This window comes from Microtus oregoni, unplaced genomic scaffold, assembly GCF_018167655.1.
Source record: "Microtus oregoni isolate MIOR12 unplaced genomic scaffold, Mior012 000012F_ref0000307, whole genome shotgun sequence".
Taxonomy (NCBI): domain Eukaryota; kingdom Metazoa; phylum Chordata; class Mammalia; order Rodentia; family Cricetidae; genus Microtus; species Microtus oregoni.
This window is the reverse complement of record NW_024543071.1, coordinates 17979789-18002930: the sequence shown is the minus strand read 5'-3', so window position 1 is coordinate 18002930 and position 23142 is coordinate 17979789. Positions and strand designations below refer to the sequence as shown.

General features: G+C 38.0%; 1 protein-coding gene across 1 annotated transcript in view; it reads right to left on the bottom strand.

The window, feature by feature from the left end:
- Hpse2 (heparanase 2 (inactive)) overlaps positions 1-1506 on the bottom strand; it is a 255689-nt gene extending 254183 nt beyond the window's left edge. Inside the window, exons 1-2 of the mRNA XM_041661299.1 lie at positions 1494-1506; positions 944-1117 (exon numbers count right to left, since the gene is read on the bottom strand). Coding sequence (XP_041517233.1) covers positions 944-1117; positions 1494-1506 — 187 coding nt within the window. The remainder of the gene's footprint in view (positions 1-943; positions 1118-1493) is intronic.
- Between the last annotated feature and the right edge of the window lie 21636 nt (positions 1507-23142).

Sequence of the window (23142 nt, the reverse complement as noted above, 5' to 3'; positions counted from 1 at the left end):
TCTAGTGTGCAATAAATATGAGCAAGTGCACCTGTGCAATGCATGTGGTGCTCCAAGAATTTGTCTGGCAAAGAACCAGCGAGCTATTTTATAAGGATCATCTTTCAGGGCCATAGTCTCTAGACTATGCACTGCATAATACAGCTCAGATTGTATCTGGCTTAACATCAAGTTGTTAGTGACTGATCAACATAGTAATCCTTCCTTCCTTCCTTCCTTCTTTCCTTCCTTCCTTCCCTCCCTCCTTCCTTCCTTCTTTCTCTTTTTCTTTTCTGTGTGTATGGGGGGGCCACAATATACAATATATGGAAGGAGGTATCTAAAAAGAACTATGTGGTATGAATTAATTAAATCTACTGTCCTTAACTATTTTGGTATTAGGCCATATTGACAATTATGCTGGTTAGTTTTTTGTCAACTCGACACAAGCAAGAGTAATTTGAGAGGAGAAAATTGAGAAAATTCCTTCAAAAGATCAGGCTGTAGTCAGGCCTGTAGGGCAATAATTAATAGTCATTGATGGGGGAGGGTCAAGCCCATGGTGGGTGGGGCTACCGCTGGGATGGTGGTCCTCGGGTCTATAAGAAATCAGGCTGAGTGAACTGAGGAGCAAGCAAGTAAGCAGCACCCTTCCATGGCCTCTCTATCAACTCTTACCTCCAGGTTCCTGCCCTGTTTGAGTTCCTATTTTGGCCTAACTATGTTGACTGTGACTTGGGATATGTAAATCAAATAAACCCCTTCTTCCCCAAGTTGCTTTGGTCATGGGGTTTTATCACAGTAAGAGAAACTTTTCTAAGACAACAGTCAACTCAGGGTCCAAGTAGTCCAACTGTTTTCTAGGCCAAACCCCTAAAGGGAGCCACTGACTAAGATTATATTTCAAGTCAACTTATTTTCTTCTTTATTTTATCAATTCATAGGAAATGACGTCCTTACTTACCATTTCCCAGTTCCCAAGAAATGTTGTACTTTTTGCTGGCACTGTACTTCAACAGGCTCAGGGCACTAGAACTGTTCCAGGAGTTATTGGGATTACGACGCAGTGCATTTAGAGCAAATATCAGGTGGAGTCCAGAGCAATCAGCAAAGTTATAAAGTTTGTCTAGAGACCTGGCTGGGAAGAAGCAGAGAAAGGCTTATAACTTTCAAATCTCAACAAAAGGAAAATATTAGCTTCTACAGAAAGCCTTTCCTGCTAGTAAGGAAATGCACAGACATGCTTCTAAAAGAGACTATTACCTTCTGACCTGGGATGCACTTTGAGGTGATTTTGGGGAAGCAGTATTCAGAATTTCAGACAGAGCTTGCAAATTGGCAACCAAGCCTAGCTCACAGTGCATCTGCTTGTTAACAAAAGGTGCAATTGCTGATGCTTAAGAGAGGAAGGAAGATTTCTCACAGTAGCTGGCTTCCTAGATTTTGGAGGAAAAATCAAAATTCTAGTACAGTTCTAGTATAGACTTATGAATAAGTCTATATTCATGCTTTACTGACAGTAATCATGTTAAGGTACAAAGTTACAAAAGACTAACTAGAAAATAACTGAGTTGACCAAGAGTTCCAAGGCATTTCACTCTGGTCCACATTTCTGGTATTTTTGAGATGGAAATCCTATAACCATTTTGCATATATGTTTATTATCATAAACCCAGAACCAATACCTTGATACCAAATGTCTCATATCCACCCTATCCCTTGATTTTTTCTGCTGCAGTAACTCATTTCTGGCTCTCATTCCATTTGGATAGATTACTACAATGCCCATTTATTTCTAGATTCTTTCTATCATGCCAATCATCTTTCCATCATTGCTGTCATCAGTTTCTCTCACCCTAAAAGCTTCCATCATAGAACCTTCATCTGGCGATGAAAGGAGATAGAGACAGAGACCCACCTTGGAGCACTGGACTGAGCTTCCAAGGTCCAAATGAGGAGCAGAAGGAGGGAGAACATGAGCAAGGAAGTCAGGACCGCGAGGGGTGCACCCACCCACTGAGACAATGGGGCTGATCTACTGGGAACTCACCAAGGCCAGCTGGACTGGGTCTAAAAAAGCAGGGGATAAAACCGGAGTCTCTGAACATGGCGGACAATGAGGGCTGCTGAGAAGCCAAGGACAATGGCACTAGGTTTTGATCCTACTGCATATACTGGCTTTGTGGGAGCCTAGGCTGTTTGGATGCTCACCTTCCTAGACCTGGATGGAGCGGGGAGGACCTTGGACTTCCCATAGGGCAGGGAACCCTGACTGCTCTTTGGGCTGGAGAGGAAGGGGGAGGGGAGTGGGGGAGGGGGAGAGAAATGGGAGGCAGAGGCGGGGAGGAGGCAGAAATTTTTAATAAAAAATAATAAAAAGCTTCCATCAGTCTTCAATACCAGAAAGAATACTGCAAGATTCTATCTTATAGATATGACAGAGAAGCTACCCACTAAATCTCAACAATATGGCTGCTTAAACAATAGCAGTTGACATGTCAATATGGAGGGAGAACGCTCATGGGGCCCTACCCCTACATGAAGAACTGCAGACTCTGAGGCATGACTGCTGAGAGGAAGAGAATTTGTCTTCCCCAGGAAGGAGCCTCTAAATGATTATCCGATCTCATATTGAGCTATAAAACACACACACATAAGCAATATTAAATGGGCCCAGTAGGCTTAACTTATATATTTACTACCCATATATGTAATGAGTAGAAGTTTTAAAAAGAAGCTTTGAGTTTAAAAGAGAGTATGGGATTGACAGAGGGTGGGGGTGGACTAGAGGGAAGAGATGGAGGGGGATGATATGGTTATATTTTAATCAAATTTAAAAAAAGAAACAGAAGTAGAAAAGAAGATTTGTCCAAAGATTTTGATTTTAGTTTTAGAGAACAGGGGAAGTCATCAGCCTTGCACTTAGCACAGCCACATCTCAAAAGTTCTCATTCACTGGTAACTTGTGGTAGGACTTCCAGTCTTCTTAGGTCAAATATAAGAAAAACTGACAAGGAAATATTTAAAAAGAAACAACTCAAGATTTTTTCAGTATCTATTCTGAGGAAGGTGAAATTATATAAAAGAAAAGGCTAAGAAACTAGCCAAATAAAACATATTTTAAAGGAAAACCATTATTACTTAAAAGACCATTGGCAATAATAATTAGATTGTACCTATAAATGAATAATTACACTACCATGCTTTTTTTTTAGATAAAATAACTTTGTCTAGAGGTTCCTTACACCAGAGAATCATTATAGCTTCCCCCAAATAGTCTGAATATTAAAAGATCAGAAGAGGACCATTGTGAGGTCTTTTAATATATGTGCCACAAAACTTTAATTATGTTGACAGAAAAATGATTTTTTCCAAACTCTTTACACTTATGAGGACCACTTACAGCTTGTCAGCTATACAATGACAAATGCTTATATTTGTAGGATTTAGTTTTATTCATGAAACAAAAGTTTCTATAAAAAAAATCCTACTAGAATGTGTCAAAATTTAGTATAAATGACAGATAGTAATTTTGGATAAACTGACTACCTTTACTTAGACTTTTTTTGGAACCTATTATGCCTATATAATGGTGTTTCATATATATTAGATAAACACACATTAAACACAAAAGCACCTCAATCTGTGACTTCATGAGTTGATGGTTCACAGCAAGGAAAAATATCCTACAAAAAGATGTAGAATGTAGAATAAAATTTAGAGTTTTTAAATGAAGTAAAAGTTGAGAAGTAGAATGTTAAAAGTGTAAGAAAAACATTAATAAGGATAATTTTAAATCTGGCTTCTTCCATGAAGTCCTTCAAGTCTAGCACTGTATTTCATTGTATCTTTCGAATAAGCTGATCATCTAGTATATATTAGTTTATGTCGTAAAGTGATCTTGAAAAGCTCTTAGAACCCAAATATTTTATGTTACATAAAAATGTGTATAATGAAAGTATGAAAATGAAAAAGGCAAAAGAGATTAAACTAAATTGCTAACTTAAGAAATGCACTCTAAAGTGCACTAGAGAAATACATGTATTTGAGTGCAGAGAATTTAGTAGAAGCTTAACAAATACAACCTCCTTGGAATATTCCCCTTGCCTCCCGCCCCGGATCCATCCAAACAAATAGATACTTAAAATTGGCTTTCTAGTCTCTCTACCAGAGTGTACTAGTGCCTTGATGTGCTCTGCATGTAACCAGAACAGAATTCTAAGAAACAGAATTTTAGAATTCTAAAAAGGCAGTGGAGTTACAGAAAGATCTATGCATCAGTCGGCTTGGGAAACTTCCAAGCAATGCTGAGAGTCAGTGCTCTGAAAGCTTTTGAGACTTCTAAAGAAATAAAGATCGAAAGATGAATGTTTTTGGAAACATGTCTACATACAATACATACAAGGTTCAAAAGGATAAAGAGCGGAGGATATGGGGGGAGAAGGAGAGCAAAATAAAACAAAACCCCAAGCAATAAAAAACCCAGAAGTCCAGTCTTTAAAAACCACAAAGAGAGTTGCCTAGCAGTGCTGTGCACTGCTCCTAACTGTTAATAACAAAGAACAAACAAACAGACAAAGCAAAGGTGGAGGCAGGGAGAACCACTGAGCTCATTAGACTGAGGACTGGAGGAGAGACTGGAGGGGAAGTGGAACACTCGGAATATATAGACAGAGAACAGACTCAACTTATTTGTTCGAGTTCTGTGACAATAAAAGGACTATCAGGTAAAAGAAAATGGAGAGAACCTATAGTTGATTTTCTTAAATTCAAGGCATAAAACCTTTTTTTTTTTTTGGTCAAAACACCATTTCTTCAGTGAAGCTAACCTTAGCCTTATCCTGGTATAGTTAGATAAATATTAACGAATGCAAACTGAGATGCAAATGGCTGATGATTTTTCTGAGGTTTCTCAGGATCTTACACTTAAGAAACAAACCAGACAAAGAATAATTCAATAAAAAACAAAACAAGGACAGATATGAGAGCAAGGAAAGAGATATCTTGATTGAGGGAGCCATTTTGGGGTTAGCAAGAAACCTGGCTCTAGAAAAATTCCTAGGAGTCCACAAGGTTGATCCCAGATAAGACACTAAGCAATAGAGAGGGTGCCTGAACTGGCCTTGCCCTGTAGTCAGTCTGATGATTATCTTAAATATCAACACAGAACCCTTGCCCAACATGAGATGGAAACAGAGACAGAGACCCACATCAGAGTACTGGACTGAGGTCCCAAGGTTCAGTTGAAGAGTGGAAAGAGGGAGAGTATGAGTAAGGAAGTCAAGACCATGAGGGGTTCACCCACTGAGACAATGTGTCTGAACTAAGGAGCTCACCAACTCCAACTGGACTGGGAATGAACGAGCATGGGATCAAACTAGTTCCTCAGAATGTGGCTGACAGTTGGGGCAGACTGAGGGGCCAATGACAATGGCACGGGGATTTCTCTACTGCATGTACTGGCTTTTTTGGGATCCTATTCTCTTTGGATGTATACCTTGCTAAATCTGGATGTAGTGGGAAGGGCCTTGGACTTTCCACAGGGCAGGGTGCCTTGCCCTCTCTTAAGATTTGAGGGGGTTAGGGGGAAGGTGTGTGGAAGGAGTGGGAAGGAAGTGGGAGGAGGGGAGGAAGTGGGAATTTGGATTGTTTTTTTTTAAAGTAATAAAATTAAAAAAAAGCAAAATAGGACTCATTAAAATGTTTGCTAAGCATCTACCACATTATATTCTAGGAAACCACCATCCTCTTTTTTTCTCTCCCTAGCTATGAGCAGAACAGGTGACAGTCCTTGTTTCCTTGTTATCGGCTTTAGTGGGGCTGGTCAGAAAAATAGCAGAGTGGGAGGAACCAGAAACAGTAGAAACTGACAGGCTACTTTAAACAGGCATCATTGAGAACGTAACATTGAAGTAGAGATGTGATAAAGGTAAGGGCATAAGTCAGGTGGGTAAATATAGAATGACCTCAATGCAAAAGCTGTAGAAGGGCAAAGGGCAGGGCATGACAGGTATGAGCATGACAAATGGGGGGAAGAAGCAGGGTTGTCCCAGAAAGAGTAAGAGAACAGTAGGAGATGAGGTTACAGTGAAGCAGATCCAGGTAACAAAGAGCCTTACTGGCTATTGTTAAGAACTTTAGCTTCTACCCTGAAGGGTTAAGGGAACACTAAACTCTTTGAACATAGTCCAGCTTGCATCTTAACACTGGTATCATGTTTGGGGAAAAATCCCAGTCAGTAAAATGCTTGCCATGTAAGCATAAGGACGTGAGTTTGGAACACCAGCACACATCCAAAACACCGGGCAAGGTTATGTGCACCTGCAATCCCAACCCTAGGGAGGCAGAGGTGGGGAAATTCCTAGGGCTTATTGGCCAGCCAGTCTATCTGAATTGGTGAGTTCTGGTTTCACTGAAAGATCTGTCTCAAAATATATGGTGGAGAGCAATTTAGGAAGATACATCATTTGGACCTCTAGTGCCTGCAAACAGACACACACACACACACACACACACACACACACACACACACAGAGAGAGAGAGAGAGAGAGAGAGAGAGAGAGAGAGAGAGAGAGAACCACTTCATTGACATGAGTTGAAAGAGATTGTAAGGGGTAGGAAGAATAGCATATGCTTATACTTGGCCCAAAGGGTTTCAAGATACTGGAGTTTGATGGAATTTCTGCTATCTTAGAACTCCCCACCATCCTTTGCTGAACTACATTTTCTCATATTTCATGTTATTACAGGCTTGTTGACTCTGTCCAATATGTTTTTTCTCCTCCTTTCTTTACTCTTCATAGCAAGATCAGTAATTTCCTGTGTGGGAATTTCTGACTTGCCAAGAAGAGACATAGCATCTCTGTTCTGTCTTGGCTCTTTATCTGTCTCTATTATAGCAATTAGCTAATGAGGCTTATTGTTCAGCTCTGTCTTTCTCTCTCAAGGCAGACTGGAGTATTTGTTCTACTAACTCTTTAGCATCAATTTAATATCTGATACATAATAAGCCTTAATAAATACCTGATTTAGCAGGTATTATTTTGAACCTTTCAATGTCATTTAAGATTTATAACCTAGCTATCCAACCTCAGTTTGATGTGGGAGTGTCATATATCAATCTGTTGATTTCATTGGCTAAGTAATAAACAAACTGCTAGGTCTCATAGCTTAGAACATAGGTGGGTGGAGTAAACAGAACAGAATGCTCGGAGGAAGAGGAAGTGAGCTCAGACTCGACAGCTCTCTGCTTGGGAGCAGACGCCTCAGAGAGATGCCATGCCCCACTCCCGGGCCGACAGACGCAAGTCAGCTCCCACCCAGGATGGACGTAGGCTAGAATCTTCCCGGTAAGCGCACCTTGGGGTGCAACACAGATGATTAGAAATGGGCTAAATTAATATGTGAGAATTAGCCTAGAAGAGGCTAGATAGAAATAGGCCAAGCAGTGTTTAAAAGAATACAGTGTCCGTGTAATTATTTCGCGTAAAGCTAGCCGTGTGGGCGGCCGGGTGCGGGACTCAGCCCTGCCGCTCCTCTTACAACATCAGTTATCATTGTTCATTGTAGCAAATTTCCTCCAGGTCATGCTACTGCTAAACACTATTCAATTCACTAAAAAATAGACACATTGTTTTAAGTTTCAATTTAGAGTGAATAATACTGATGAGCCCTAGGAAGTCATCTGATAGAGGCTTTAAAAAGAGAAAAAGCAATAAAATGAGAAAAATGTGAAAGAAAACTCAGAGTGAGGCACACTCTGAAACTGCCTATTGAAATTCAGAGAAGCACAGCAGTTAAATCTGAAACCATTTGGCTTGTAAGTACAACCAACAGGGGGCATTTAATTGCAACTATTAAGAGAGAGAAGTTTGAAAATTGCCTAGGAGGAGAACATAGCCATTGAAAGAGTGAAGATATCTCTAAACTGAGAGCTTAATATCTCCAGGTTAATCAGAGCAATGAAACCGTAACTAGGATATAAAGAAGGCATAAATGCCGACAATTTAGCCTAGGCTGTTGGAGGAGAATGAGATTTTGGAAATGTCTGTGAATAAAAAATTACAGCACTATCAGAAGACTCAGGGCTAGAGAGGAATTGTTCCATTAATCATTTTAACTAGATGAAAAGGAAAACTGAGTGCCAAAGAGTATAGCACGTCTTTTGGATCCCATTAGGAACTAATCAAAATGATGACAGGAGGAAATCACAAGGGATCCTGAGATTAGTAAAGAGGCTAATATAACTTTTAAGAACTGTACTCCTAAAACAAGTTTCTAAAAATCTGAGTGATAATTCTAGAGGATATTTTGGAATATCTATTAAAGTGTAAATGCACAATCTCTTAAGATTGTCTAATATAAATGCTTAGAAAAGTTTGCAGGATAAATGTACAGTTAGTATCTTTGCAATATTTGTTTTAATTGTCAATAACTAAAACTAATCTAAACTCATTTAAAATGGGAACTGGTTAAATAAATTCTAAAAAAAATTCTAGACTACAAAAAGTTACTAAAAACAAAGAGAGAAGACCAGGATCAGTTTTGGAGTTGGATTGAAATTGGATTATCAGTAGAATCCATGCATATAAATGTGAGTATATATTCATAGAGACAGATTCACATGTTTGTACAAACCTTTGTATACATACGTACACATATACACATATAGTTAAATATACTTATAAATGAACCATTGAATGCACTCACTAATTTAAATGGCTGCCAAGTCAGGGCATGTGCATAGATAGAAAAATACACAAAGTGCCCACACTTGACCCTTACGGGAACCAGCAGGCAAGGAAGGCCCACCCGACTATGCCTGACCTCCACTCCACCACCGAGCAATATTCTTCATGACAGGACCGTGGTCCCAACTTCATCATGAGGATCAACCATCTGAGTCCAGGATCCACTGGTTCCTGGAGAACTGATCACCAAAGACACAACACCAACTACACCAATTGGAGGAAAAGATGGGTAGATACCAAGGTAAGAACACACTGCACAATACAAAGGAAAACACAGCACCACAAAAAAAACAACAACAACAACAAAAAAAACAGTGGCTCTACAGCAGCAAGATTTGGACACCCAAACACAGATGAAGCAGAAGAAGATAACCTAAAAAATAACTTTAGGAAAATGTTTGAGACTCTTAAAGAGGAAATAAAAATTTCTCTCAAAGAAGTGGAGGAAAAGAAAAACAAAAAATTGGAAGAAATCAACAAATCCCTTAAAGAAAAAGCAATCAAACAGATGAAAAAAAAAACACAATTCAAGACTTGAAAACCGAAATAGAGACAATAAAGAAAAAACAAATCGAGGGAATTCTGGAAATGTAAATTATGGATAAATGATCAGGAACCACAAATGCAAGCATAAACAGCAGAATACAAGAGATGAAGGAGAGCATCTCGGTGTTGACGATACAAGAGAGGAAATAGATTCATGGGTCAAAGAAAATGTTAAATTTAACAAAAGTTTAACAGAAAATATCCAGGAGATGTTGGACATCATGGGATATGGGACATCATGAAAAGATCAAACCTAAGAATACTGGGGATAGAAGAAGTGCAACTAAAAGCACAGAAAATATATTCAACAAGATCATAGAAGAAAACTTTCCCAACCTAAAGAAGGATGCCCCTATGAAGGTACAAGAAGCTTACAGAATACTAAATAGACTAGACCAAAAAACCAAAAGTACCCTTGTTATATAATAATCAAAACACCAAACACACAGAATAAAGAAAGAATATTAAGAGCTTCAAAAGAAAAGGGCCAAGTAACATAAAAAGACAGACCTATTAGAATTACACCTGACTTCTCAATGGAAACAATGAAAGCCAGAAGGTTCTGGGCAAGTGTTATGTAAACATTAAGAGATCAAGGATGCAGCCCAGACTACTATCCCAGCAAAACTTTCAATTACCATAAATGGAGAAAACAAGATATTCCATGGCAGAATCAGATAAACAATATCTAGACACAAATTCAGCCCTACGCAAAGTATTAGAAGGAAAACTCCAACCAAAGGAAGTCACCTACACCCACAAAACTACAGACAATAGATGATCTCAGAGAAACAAACTCCAAAGAATGAAAAAGCACACATTACCTACAACAAAAACTAAAATGATAGGAACTAGCAATCACTGTTCATTAATATTCCTTAATATAAATGGACTCAACTCACCTATAAAAAGACAAAGGCTAACAGATTGGATACTAAAACATATTCCATCCCTCTACTGCATACAAGAAATACACCTCAACTACAAAGACAGATATCACCTCAGAGTAAAGGGTTGGGAAAAATTTTCTAACCAAATGGACCTATGAAACAAGCGGGCGTAGCTATCCTAATAACTAACAAAATAGATTTCAAACTAGGATCAATCAAAAGAGACAAAGAAGGTCATTCCATATTTGACAAAGGAAACATCCATAAAGAGGAAATCTCAATAATGAACATTTATGCCCCAAATACAAGGCCACCCTCATATGTAAGAGAAACATTGCTAAAGCTTAAATCACATATTAGGTCCCACATACTAATAATGGAAGACTTTAACACGTTATTCTCACCACTGAACAGGTCTGTCAGACAGAAACTTAATAGAGAAATAAGAGAACTAACAGATATTATGACTCAAATGGACTTAACAGATATCTATATAATATTCCATTCAAACAAAAAGAATATACCTTCTTCTCAGCACCCTATGGAACCTTCTCAAAAACTGACCTCATACTCAGAACAAAGCAAATCTCAACACATAAAAAAAAAATTGGAATAATCCCCTGTATCTTATCAGATCACCATGGCTTAATGTTAGACTTCAACAGCAACACTAATTTCAGAAAGTCCACAAACATGTGGAAATTGAATAATGCTCAGTCGAATCACCGGTGGGTTAAGGAAGAATTAAAGAACTTAAAAACTCCCTAAGATTCAATGAAAATTACCATGCAACGTACTGAAACTTATAAGACACAATGAAAGCAGTGTTAAGAGGAAAGTTCATAGAACTAAATGCCTAAATAAAAAAGTTGGAAAAATCCCGCACTAGTGAGTTAACAGAACACCTAAAAACTCTAGAAGAGAAAGAAGTAGACACACCCATCAGGGAGTAGATGACAGGAAATAATCAAAGTGAGAGCTGAAATCAACAAAATAGAAACAAAGAAAACAATAGAAAGAATCAATGAGACCAAGAGTTGGTTCTTTGAGAAAATCAACAAAATAGACAAACCTTTATCCAAACTAACCAAAAGGAAGAGAGAGAATATCCAAATTAACAAAATCAGAAATGAAAAGGGAAACATAACAACAGACACTGAGGAAATCCAGAGAATCATCAGGTAATACTCTAAAAACTTGTACTCCTGCTGGCTGATCAATGCTATGATGGGGATACCCACTGAAACAGCTTACCTGAGCTAATGGAAGCCTTCCAACTCTGGCCTGACAGCAAGGGAACCAGCATAGGACCAAACTAGATCCTCTGAATGCAGGTGACAGTTATATGACTGTGGGACCACCGCAGTTGAAACAAGGATTTATCTCTACTGCCTGTACTGGCTTTTTGGAATCCATTCTCTCTGGAGAGATACCTTGCTCAGCCTAGATATAGGGGGAGGGTCTTGGTCCTACTTCAAAGCAATGTGCTAGACTTTGTTGACTTTCCATGGGAAGCTTTACCCTCTCTGAGAAGTGGATGGTGAGTGGGGAGGTGGGAAGGTGGAGGGAGCAGGAGGAGGGGAGGGAGTGGGAAATGGATTTGATATGTAAATTTAAAAATTGTACTCCACGAAATTAGAAAACTCAAAGGAAATGGGCAGTTTTCTGGATAAATATCACTTACCAAAATTTAATCAAGACCATGTAAACAAAGTAAATAGATCTATGACCACTAAGGAAATAGAAACAGTCATCAAAATTCTCCAAACCAAAAAAGTCCCAGGGCCAGATGGTTTCAGTGCAGAATTTTATAAGACTTTCAAGAAAGAATTAATTCCAATACTCCTCAAATTGTCTAATACAATAGAAACAGAAGAAACAATGTCAAACTCTTTTTACGAGGCTATGTTATCCTGATACCCAAACCACACAGACACTACTAAGAAAGAGAATTACAGACCAACCTCTCCCATGAACATTTATGCAAAAATGCTCAATAAAATACTTGCAAAACTAATTTAAGAACACATCAGGAAAATCATCTACCATGACCAAGTAGGCTTCATCCCAGAGATGTAGGGATGGTTCAATATAAGAAAATCTGTCAATGTAATCCACCATAGAAACAAACTAAAAGAAAAAAACAAACACATGTTCATCTCATTAGATAATGAAAAGGTTTTTGACAAAATTTAAAACCCCTTCATGATAAAAGTCTTGGAGAGGGCAGGGATACAAGGAACACACCTAAACATAATAAAAGCAATATACAGCAAGTCAATAGTCAACATCAGACTAAATGGAGAAACTCAAAGCAATTCCACTGAAATCAGGAACAAGACAAGATTGTCCACTTACTCCATATCAATTCAATATATAAGCTTCTCACTAGAGAAATAAGAAAACAAAAGGATATCAAGGGGAACAAATTGGAATAGAAGTCAAACTCTCACTATTTGCAGATGATATGACAGTATACTTAAGTGACCCCAAAAATTCTACCAGGGAACTCCTACAACTCATAAACACCTTCAGTAATGTAGAAGAATACAAAATTAACTAAAAAAATCAGTACCTCTCTGTTATACATATGATATATGAGCAAAGAAAGAAATCAGAGAAACATCACACATCGTAAACACCACAAATAGCATAAAATGCCTTGGCGGTAATGTTAACCAAACAAGTAAAAGACGTGTATGACTAGAACTTTAAAATTTTGAAGAAAAAAATTGAAGAAGATACCAGAATATGGAAAGATCTCCACTTTTGGGTAGGTAGAATTTAACATAATAAAAATGGCAATCTTACCAAAAGCAATCTACAGATTCAATGCAATATCTATCAAAATCTGAGACAAATTCTTCACATATCTTGGAAGAATAATACTCCACTTCATATGGAAAAGCAAAAAATCCAGGATAGCCAAAACAATTCTGTATACAACAAAAGAACTTCTGGAGGCATCACAATCCCAAACTTCAATCTTTACTAAAGAGTTACAGTAATGAAAACAGTCTGGTATTGGCATAAAAACAGGCAGAAGGACCAATGAAACTGAATTGGAGACCCAGATATCAATCCACATACCTACAAATACGTGATTATTGACAAAGAAGATAAACATATAAAATGGAAAAAATAAAGAATATTTAACAAATGGTGCTGGCATAAACGGATATCAAGATATAGAAGAATGCAAATAGATCCACAATTATTGCCATGCACAAAACTCAAGTCCAAATGGGTCAAAGACCTCAACATAAACAAAGCACACCAAAACTCATAGAAGAGAAAGTGGGAGACCACTTTCTAAATATAACCCCAGCAGCACAGACACTGAGAAAAACAGTTAAAAAATGGAACCTCCTTAAACTGAGAAACTTCTGTAAAGCAAATGATACGGTCAACAAGACAAAACAGCAGCCTATAGAATGGGAAAATCTCTTTACCAGTTCCACATCGAACAGAGGACCGATATCCAAAATATACTAAGAATTCAAGAAACTTGACATCAAAGGAACAGATAATCCAATTTAAAAATGTGGTACAGATCTAAATGGAGAACTCTCAACAGACAAATCTCAAAGGGCTGAAAGATACTTAAAGAAATGTTCAACATCCTTAGACAGCAGAGAAATACAAATCAAAACAACTCTGAGATTCCATCTTACACCTGTAAGAATGGCCAATAATCAAAAACACTGATGACAATATGTGCTGTAGAGGATGTGGGGTAAGCAAACTTGTACAGCTGCTTTGGAAATCAGTATGATGATTTCTCAGAAAATTAGAAAAAAATCTACCTCAAGTCTCAGTATATACCCAAAAGATGTTCAATCATACTACAAGGACATTTGTTCAACTATGTTCACAGCAACATTATTAGTAATAGCCAAAACCTGGAAACAATCTAGATGCTTCTCAACTGAAGAATGGATAAAGAAAATGTGGCATAGCCACACCATGGAGTACTACTCAGCAGTAAAAAATAATGACATCTTGAAATTTGCAGGTAAATGGATGGATATAGAAGAAAACCATATTCTGTGAGGTAACCCAGACCCAGAATATAATATGTATTCACTCATAAGTGATTTTTGGAAATAAAGCAAAGAAAAGTCAGCCTATAGGTCACAATTCCAGAGAACCTAGGTAACAAGGAGGACCCTAAGAGAGACAGACATGGATCTACATAGGAAGGTGAAAAAGACATGATCTCCTAAGTAAATTGGGAGCATGGTGGTCATGGGGAGGGTATAAGGGGAAAGTGGAACAAGGGAGGGGCGTGAAGAAAAATGTATAGCTCAATAAAAACAAAAAGTTAGCATTTTAAAAATAAAAAGAAAGATACACATAGAAGGATACAAAATATATATAGTTAGATATATTATTTTAAAACACTATTTCTAATATTCTAAACACACATATGTATATATATACATACACAACCTATATATCCTGAATCTCTCTATGTACTATTTCTACTATACAGAATATTAAGAATAATTCTAGCAACAATGGATTTCTAACATATACAAACATGCCTAGCACCAAGATCTTGGTTTAAAATTACCATTTTATAACAAAACATTTAGGGCTTCTTGGAGAAATGTCGGCTAGAGCTAGAGAATACACGTACCGAGTAGAGTTTCTGTTGACAAAATTTGAAAAAATGATTAACAATGATGGAGGCATGGCAAAAGCTCATAGCAGCCAGCCAGAAGAAATCCTTTCTTTATAGACCAAAGCTGAGAAAACTTTAACAAAATAAGTGACAGAGAGCTTGTGCTCTCAATTTCTGCTACGACACACCTGTCCACACAGCATATCTAGAAACACTGCTTTTGAGACCGAGTGTAAATGCCAGAACATGGACACTCTGCTTTTTCCAGCTACTTTGCCTCATGTAGTGTGTAGATCTATTTAACTGCCTGGTCTGCTAGTGATAGAGGCTCTTTACACCAGCAGGGTTAACCATAGTAAGTAGTAAGTAATCTAAGGAAACATCCATCACTTGATGCTGCCTCCCTTCTTGTGGTTAGAGTAGCCATAAAATGAATCATACACCCAATGTTGTGTGCACAAGTGCCAGAGCCATTAGATTGTCCCTAATCCTGTGTACTCCTGAGCACAGTGGGTCACTACTATCACACACAAGGACCTATATCATAATTTACGGCCAAAGGAAGTACAGGCAGAAGATACTATGTTGGTCACAGATACATCTACAATGCAGCTTTTGCAACTAAAGCTCAGGAAACAATGTGGAAAGGGGGCAGGAATATTTTAAGAGACAGAGGACCAGGGAATTTATTGTGAGATTGTGTCTCCTAGAAATGAAAGGTAAGCTATACCCATGATACTTCAACAATATGGTTGCCTAAATAGGATCCGAAGGATAATAATACCAATAGACATACTGTAAAGGAAGGGGAAGTTCCACAGGGTTTTCCATAAACCAAGAACTATAGGCAACTAGATTGCAGAGAAGGGGAGAATTAGTCTCTCCCAGGGAAGGGCCTCCTAATTGGTTATCCAAATCCAAGTGGTCAGCACTGATACCATATACACACAACAACACTAACGGATTCAGTAGATTGTATTTATATATTTAGGAAATATGTGTAACAATAATTATGAAAGAAAAACAAGCCATCGATTTGAGAGGGAATGGGGCACCTGGGAGAGATAGAAAGGAAGAGAATGAAGGACATGATGTAATTCTATTTTATTATAATTTAAAAACTTAAAAATATAACAGTAATAGAATATGATCTCTAGATATAACTGTGTGATCCTATATATGTGTGTGCACAAGTATGGTAGCCTTAAAAATGTGCCACTCAAATCTCCAACAGACAGAATGACTGATCCAAATGCTGATCTTCTTCCCTTAATATTTTGTTCACACTAAAGTTACATATTCCATGAGCTGCTCCTTACTCAATAACCGAGCATTGACATCATAGATGCTAAGGCAATTTCATCCCATTAAGTTGCAAGACTATTTCTACAGGTAATTTTGGCTTGAAGAGCACAAGGGTCTGGAAGGAACTTTCCTGGAACTGTACTATATTCTCCTCCCCTGATATTTCCCTTCTCCCCTCTCGTTAGTCTTTTTTCTTTTTTTGAGCATTTTCAAGTTGATTTTTATTGAGCTCTACATTTTTCTCTGCCCCCCTCCCTTTCTCTCCCCCGCTTCAAACCTCCCCCAAAGTCTTCATGCTCCCAATTTACTTAGGAGATGTTATCTTTTTCTACTTCCCATGTAGATTAGGGTCCTCATTGTTGTCTAAATTCTCTGGGATTGTAATTTGTGGGCCAGTTTTCTTTGCTTTATGTTTAAAAACCACTTATAAGTGAGTACATGTGATAATTGTCTTTTTGTGTCTGGGTTACTTCACTTAAAAAAAACGTTTTCTAGCTCCATACATTTTTTCTGCAAAATTCAAGCTGTCGTTATTTTTTTTTCTGCTGTGTAGTACTCCATTGTGTAAATGTACCACATTTTCCTTATCCATTCTTTAGTCAAGGGGCATTTAGGTTGTTTCCAGGTTCTGCTATGACAAACAAAGCTGCTATGAACATTGTTGAGCACATGTCCTTGTGGCATGATTGAGCATCCTTTGGATATATACCCAAAAGTGGTATTACTGGGTCTTGAGGAAGGTTGTTTCCTAATTTTCTGAGAAATCGCCACACTGACATCCAAAGGGGTTGTACCAGGTTGCATTCCCACCAGCAATGCAGGAGTGTTCCCTTTTCCCCACAACCTCTCCAGCATAAATTGTCATCAGTGTTTTTGATCTTGGCCATTCTTCCAGGTGTAAGATGGAATCTCAGAGTTGTTTTGATTTGCATTTCTCTGATGACTAAGGATGTTAAGCATTTCCTTAAGTGTCTTTCAGCCCTCTGAGATTCCTCTGTTAAGAGTCTGTTTAGATCTGTACTCCATTTCTCCAACACAACTAATCCTAATCTGGTGTCTCCTGCTTAGGAAAACTAAACTATCGCAAATGAGAGTAAAAAATTGTTCCAGGAAACAGGTATTGAAATGGGAGTTTGAAACTGGCTAGCACAGCAGAGAAAAAGAAGGTTGTCTTGAATGGGGTAGGTGGGCATGCACTGATAATTCCTGACAAAAGGTGACAGTTTATGAGCTAGAGATTTTGGTGACAGTGATTTGAGAAAACACCCATCTGGGTAGAGAGATGTAATTTTAATAATTCAGGGATTTAAAATATATTGGATGAAATCTATACAAAGAGAACAGAGTTTTAGATTATACAGAACTCTGCTGAAGCCCCGAAGAAAAGCAATAGGCTGAGTGCAGGAAACATGTAAGTAAGAACACGTGATAAAAGAATAAATATGGTTAAGTAGAAATATGGAGATCTTGACAGATACAGGTCTTCAGAAGTGTTTGAATGTTGAATCAAATCTGCTCTGTTATACTGCCAAGAGTCTGTTAGAATAACCCCAAAGTCTAAAATATGAATTAGGGGCATCTGGTTGAATGTTTCAGGCATTTGAAGAAAATGCCTTATGAACACCAAATGTTTCCAAGGAAACTCATCCTTCCCTAGTAAGAGGTACTACCCACGTTGTGTTAGAAAATGCTGAAGATGCTCCACCCGTAAAGGGCAATAGGTAGTTAGCAATTGTTCCCAGTAATGTCCTGGACAATGGTCAAATAACCACAATAGAATTAGAACTCAGTATAACCCAATTAAACAAACAAAGATAGGATGCAGCCAACAAGTTGTGAGAGTTACTAGGGAGAGCCAAGGATGTCCTCTTGTACCATGACTTTTAAAGGCACTTGATCAAAGAACTGGATTTTGGATTACTTTCTTGGACATGAGACTTTATGTCCCTGCAAAGATTGCTGGAGATGGGGCAAAATTATTGCTACTGTCATGTTTAGAAGCCTGGAAAGGGCTATGACTATAGTGAGCAAAATAGAAGTGTTCTAGTTGCAATGACAGACTATAGAGGGAGATATAAGGGGCTTAGAGAAGTAGCCACATTAAAATGGATATAAGGCCAGAAGACTGTTTGAAGGTTATGTTCCAGAGGAAATCTAAAAAACAAAACAAAACCCAAACATTGTAATTGCTCCATGTGCATCAGTGCAATCTAATGCTTGATATGAAAAACTTATTTTGTTTTAGATCATGATTACAGAGATTTCAATCAATAATTCTTGACTCCATTAATGTAAGGCAGGGTGTAACGATAGAAGGAACATGTTAAAAAAGGAGACTGTTTACCTCATAGGGGAAAAAACCAGAGGCCATCAAAATCCTTGAGATTTTCTCTAGGCAGGTTTCACCTTCTAAAGTTTCTACAATCTTCCTAAACAGTGCCACAAGATGAAGACAAAGTATTTAATGCATAAGCTAGGAAGGGAGTGACCCATATCCCTCCTTATTTGCTGTTATTCACCAAGGCTGGTGTGGGTATGTGGGAGAGGTACACCGGATCACTAAGAACTCTGATGGTGACTTTTTATCTACAGTCAAAATTTGTTCTTGTCAAAACCATGGAGATGATCTGGGGAAGAGGTAGGAAAAGCAAGAGAAAACATTGATGGTCACTTCCTGAAGGCCAACTAGGAAATAAGTCAAAGGGATGCCAGCTGAGCTTTACTATCAGACTTGTGGAAATAGCAAAACATGAGATCTCTATTAGCAAATATACAGACAGCAATATGGGTGTTACTTAATGGCTACACTCTGCCACCAAAGAAACAAAACACAAAACAAAAATGAATCATTGGGATTAGGAGGATGGTTACCCTTTATGCTTTAATCACTTGGAGTTCCTGTGCAGTGCAGAGTTTCAGTCATATCTTTAGGGAAAAAAATGCAGGATTATATATTCTCATAATTCTCCTTCCTAAGAGGGATCTATGGCCATCTATTCAGCTTACTAAACTGAGGAAAAGGGACTACTTAGACTCTGGAGGGATATTTAAACAGGGTTTGAAAGGACGGTGACACCAGAAGAACTGAAATATAATCATGATCCTCATTTGAGAGTGGAACAAATACAAAAGTATATAATAAATATAATTCCAGAATTAGCTTAATTTAAAATTAGATGTCTACCATTTGTTGGTTAATTAGATTCACTATAAGAATGGGTATAAAAAAAGAGGTGCATCATGCCACTAAGATTAATCATCCATATTAAACTCTAGAGAGAAAAATGTCATTAGCAGTGTTGAATATGAGAATTATTTGAAAATTGAAATTCTGAAGTGTATTCAGTTGTGTGCTTTTTTTCTCCCCTATGGGCATGATCATCAAACATTTTGGAGCAGAGCCCAAGAGCTCTAGATGAGAGACAAAATAATTCAACATTAGTGCTCTGATCATCTTTTACTAGTTCTCTTTGGCAAGACCAATGTTTGAGAGAAATGTTTTTATCTGCTCCACATGTCCAGCAGTGACTGTGATTGGGGAAAGCAGAGGCTAGAGAGCCACAGCTATTAAAACAATCACCACCACCAAAGCCAATCACAGGATGTAGAGCTGATCCTGCCAGTCTCGCTCTTGCCTCTTGGCACTTGTCTATGTTTGCACATGGGGGAGAAACCTCCCAAGCTAGATATCTTCACTATCAGATAAGAACTCCACTCATCCCAACCCCCACTCACAGCTAATTGCATCCTCTTTCCTTTGCTCATCATGGTGCTGGTGGGTGAGGCATTAGGCTGGCTGGGAAAAGTAGTAGGGCAGATGCTGCAGCATTAAGTGAAATCAGGTGTTGCCTTCCCTGAAGTGAGGTCTGGAAAATGTCAGCTGTTAAGTAACAGATATTGGCAGCCAAACCAACAGCCCTTTCCACTGGGCTCAGTCTTGTCTTTCTCTACAAGGAGTATTTGAGTTTTCCCCCTTCTTTTACATTGCCTCATTCTCTTTATCTCTTAGAGTTCACTGAATAAAAATTTCCATTTTGTAGATGTTCATCTGACGTGATTCTAACCATGTTAGAGACTGGATGGTTGCGGATGAAGGAATTCACAACTGCCATAACACTCTTTAGTACTGATGAGATCCTAAGCTTCTACCTGTGGAAAAGTGTAAAAGATTTCTTGAGAAGTGGGGAGAACAACTGAACCCTGACTCTTTTCTCCATGCACTGAGAGCCATCAGCAGAAACACAGCAACAAAACTGGATAAAGCCAAGTTATTGCAGAGTTGAGAGAAGTTTTTTTATTTGTCTTTTGCTAAGTCAGTCTGGAGTCGTTCCATTGCAGAACTGCAATCCAGATTGTAGAATCATACATATATACATGCACATCTGATTTATGATCATCTTTATTGTGTTTGGTTGATTTGCATACACACATCCTCGCATTCTGGGACTGAACCAAATAACAGTGTGGGTAGGTCAGACAGTCCCATCTTAATTGAGGTATGCTTCTTATCCTTGGACACACTTCACATTTACCTGGCTGAAACATGAATTATTGCAATGTAACATTGAGGTCAGTGCCACTGGTTTTGTAGTCTAGTTGGGGCAAACATAATCTGTAATGAAACCTAGAAAATCTGAGTTTAGTTGATGTCTAAAGAGCAAGTTAATGGAATGACTTTGGAACTTAAAGTTCTGACAAACAAAACCACTACAAGAAAATAGCAGAGGATCTTAGCTAAGAGTCGTTGGTAACCCACCCTTTTCCGTGAACGCTGTATCTGTACAGTCTCATCTGTCTCTAAGGCTTACCTTCTAACGTCAGGATAATATTTTATACCCACACTGAAATTTAAAGAGACTAGGGCTCGTCTAAAACCCAGATTTCCCATGTCAACTATCTTTATCTCAGAGCTTGTCTAAAACTCAGATCTTCCATGTCAAATATCTTTCTCTAAATGTTTCATGTGGATTTTAAACTATACATGTAAAAAATAATCTCAGAAGCCAACACTAATTCTCTGAATTGATGAATGGAGCCATTTCCTAGTAATCTCGGAATTATTATGTGTTCCTCCCTGTCTGTCATCTATCATAACCAGAGTCAGACAGGAAGTCCATCTACAATCTTTTCTAGATGGGATCTCAGGTCCTTACCACTGTTACTCAGATTCAATCCACTAAATTATTCACCAAAATAATTGTCTTAATGCCCTCTTCTTAGCATCCTTCTACTCTTTCTCCATACTAAAGCTTGTCCACATATCTATCCCTTATATAGAATCCTTGCCAAATATTTAAACAGAATCTAACCATAAGGAAACAATCCTACAAATTCACAATTGTAGATTGTTGTGGAATATTATTTTAACTGAGTAAAGATGTGTTACATTTGTTTATGCTGTGGAATATTACTTTAACTGTATAAAGGTGTGTTATGTTTATGCTGTGGAATATTACTTTAACTGTGTAAAGGTGTGTTATATTTGTTTCTGTTGCATTTGTTTAATTATGAAGAGATGAATGGCCAATAGCTAGACAAAAGAGAGATAGGTGGGACTGGCAGGCAGAGAAAATAAATGAGAAAAATGAGAGGAAGAGGAAGGAGGAGAGAGAGGGAGAAAGAGGAGGACACACCCAGGGCCAGAAGCCAGGCAGTTGCCAGCCAGATACGGAGGCAGCAGGAAAGTAAGAAATACATAAGGAAAGAAAAGTTTAAAAAGTCTTCAGGCAAAACACAGATGAAGAAAAACAGGTTAAGTTATAAGAGCTATCAAAAAACGAGCCTAAGTTAGGCCAAGCATTCATAACTAATAAGAAGTCTCCATGTCATGAGCTGGGAGTTGGTCAGTAGCCCCTAAAAGAAAGCCTGATACAGGAGATATTCTACAAGAAAACTGACTTGTATTTTTAAAAGGAAAGCCACAAGTATATAGTAAAAAATGTAAATGTCATTAAAGACAACAATATAGTTGGGGAAACTGTGACAAATTTAAAGAAAACTACAGAGACAAGAAAACTAAATGTTATCAGGATCCTTTGGGCGAGTCTAGGATTGATAAGGTGGATGGTGGGATAGCTGTCATTGACCTTATTGTGCTAATTAGAAAAGCATATAATAACAGCTGCATCTTATGTGGCAATGAATCAATAAGTTATATATTCTCAGATCCAAAAGATATTTAGGACAGATTGTTGTGTTGCTTATTAGCATCCAAAAGTGCATGCTGGCCTCAAGGCTCTCCCAGCGTCACAAATACCTATAACAGAGTCTATGCTGGGGTCTTGGCTCTTCTTACCCTGCCCTCTACTCTAAACTTCTCCAGCTTATGGGCTTCTCTTCCCCCCAGCTTCCTATTGAACCCTTTCCATTTCAGCCATTTGCTCAACTTGGTCTTCTCTTTTGTCTTCCTCTCTTGCTTTCCCCACCTCCATGGCCAAGTCCACTCTGCTGTTCAGGTTCAGTGTACTACCTTCTCTCTCTTCTCTGGACTCCCCCAATACCTCTGCTGTACTCTCCTTCACATCTACAATAAAATCCTTCCCCTCAACCATACCCTGAAATTACCATGTTCTCACTTTATACATTAAGTACAGCAATGGTATTGTGATTATTGAAAAGAATAATCTTATTGATAAGAGATACATTTAGTATTTAGAAAAATATGTAGGTATAAAGAAAGAAAATATGACAAAATGTAGACAATAGAATATAGTCTTTCAATTTTCCTGAAAGTTTCAATATTCCAAACCAAAAAATTGCGGAGGAAAGAGAAAGAAAAAGAGGGAGGGAGACAGAATGGGAAGAGGTGAAGTATGAAGTGAGGGAGGGAAAGAAGAAAAGAGGGAGAAAATGAGTACTACTAAATTGAAACATTTCCCAGTAGACATCTATATGGAATAATAAGGAAATTTCTTGAAGACTAAAAGTATTAGAAAATATAGAAGTGGATTAATTTCTAGATATTTATTACACAGAAAAACTAATCAAGAAGAATTAAATAAACCAAATAAATGTATAATACAACAGAAGCAGTGATAGTCTCAC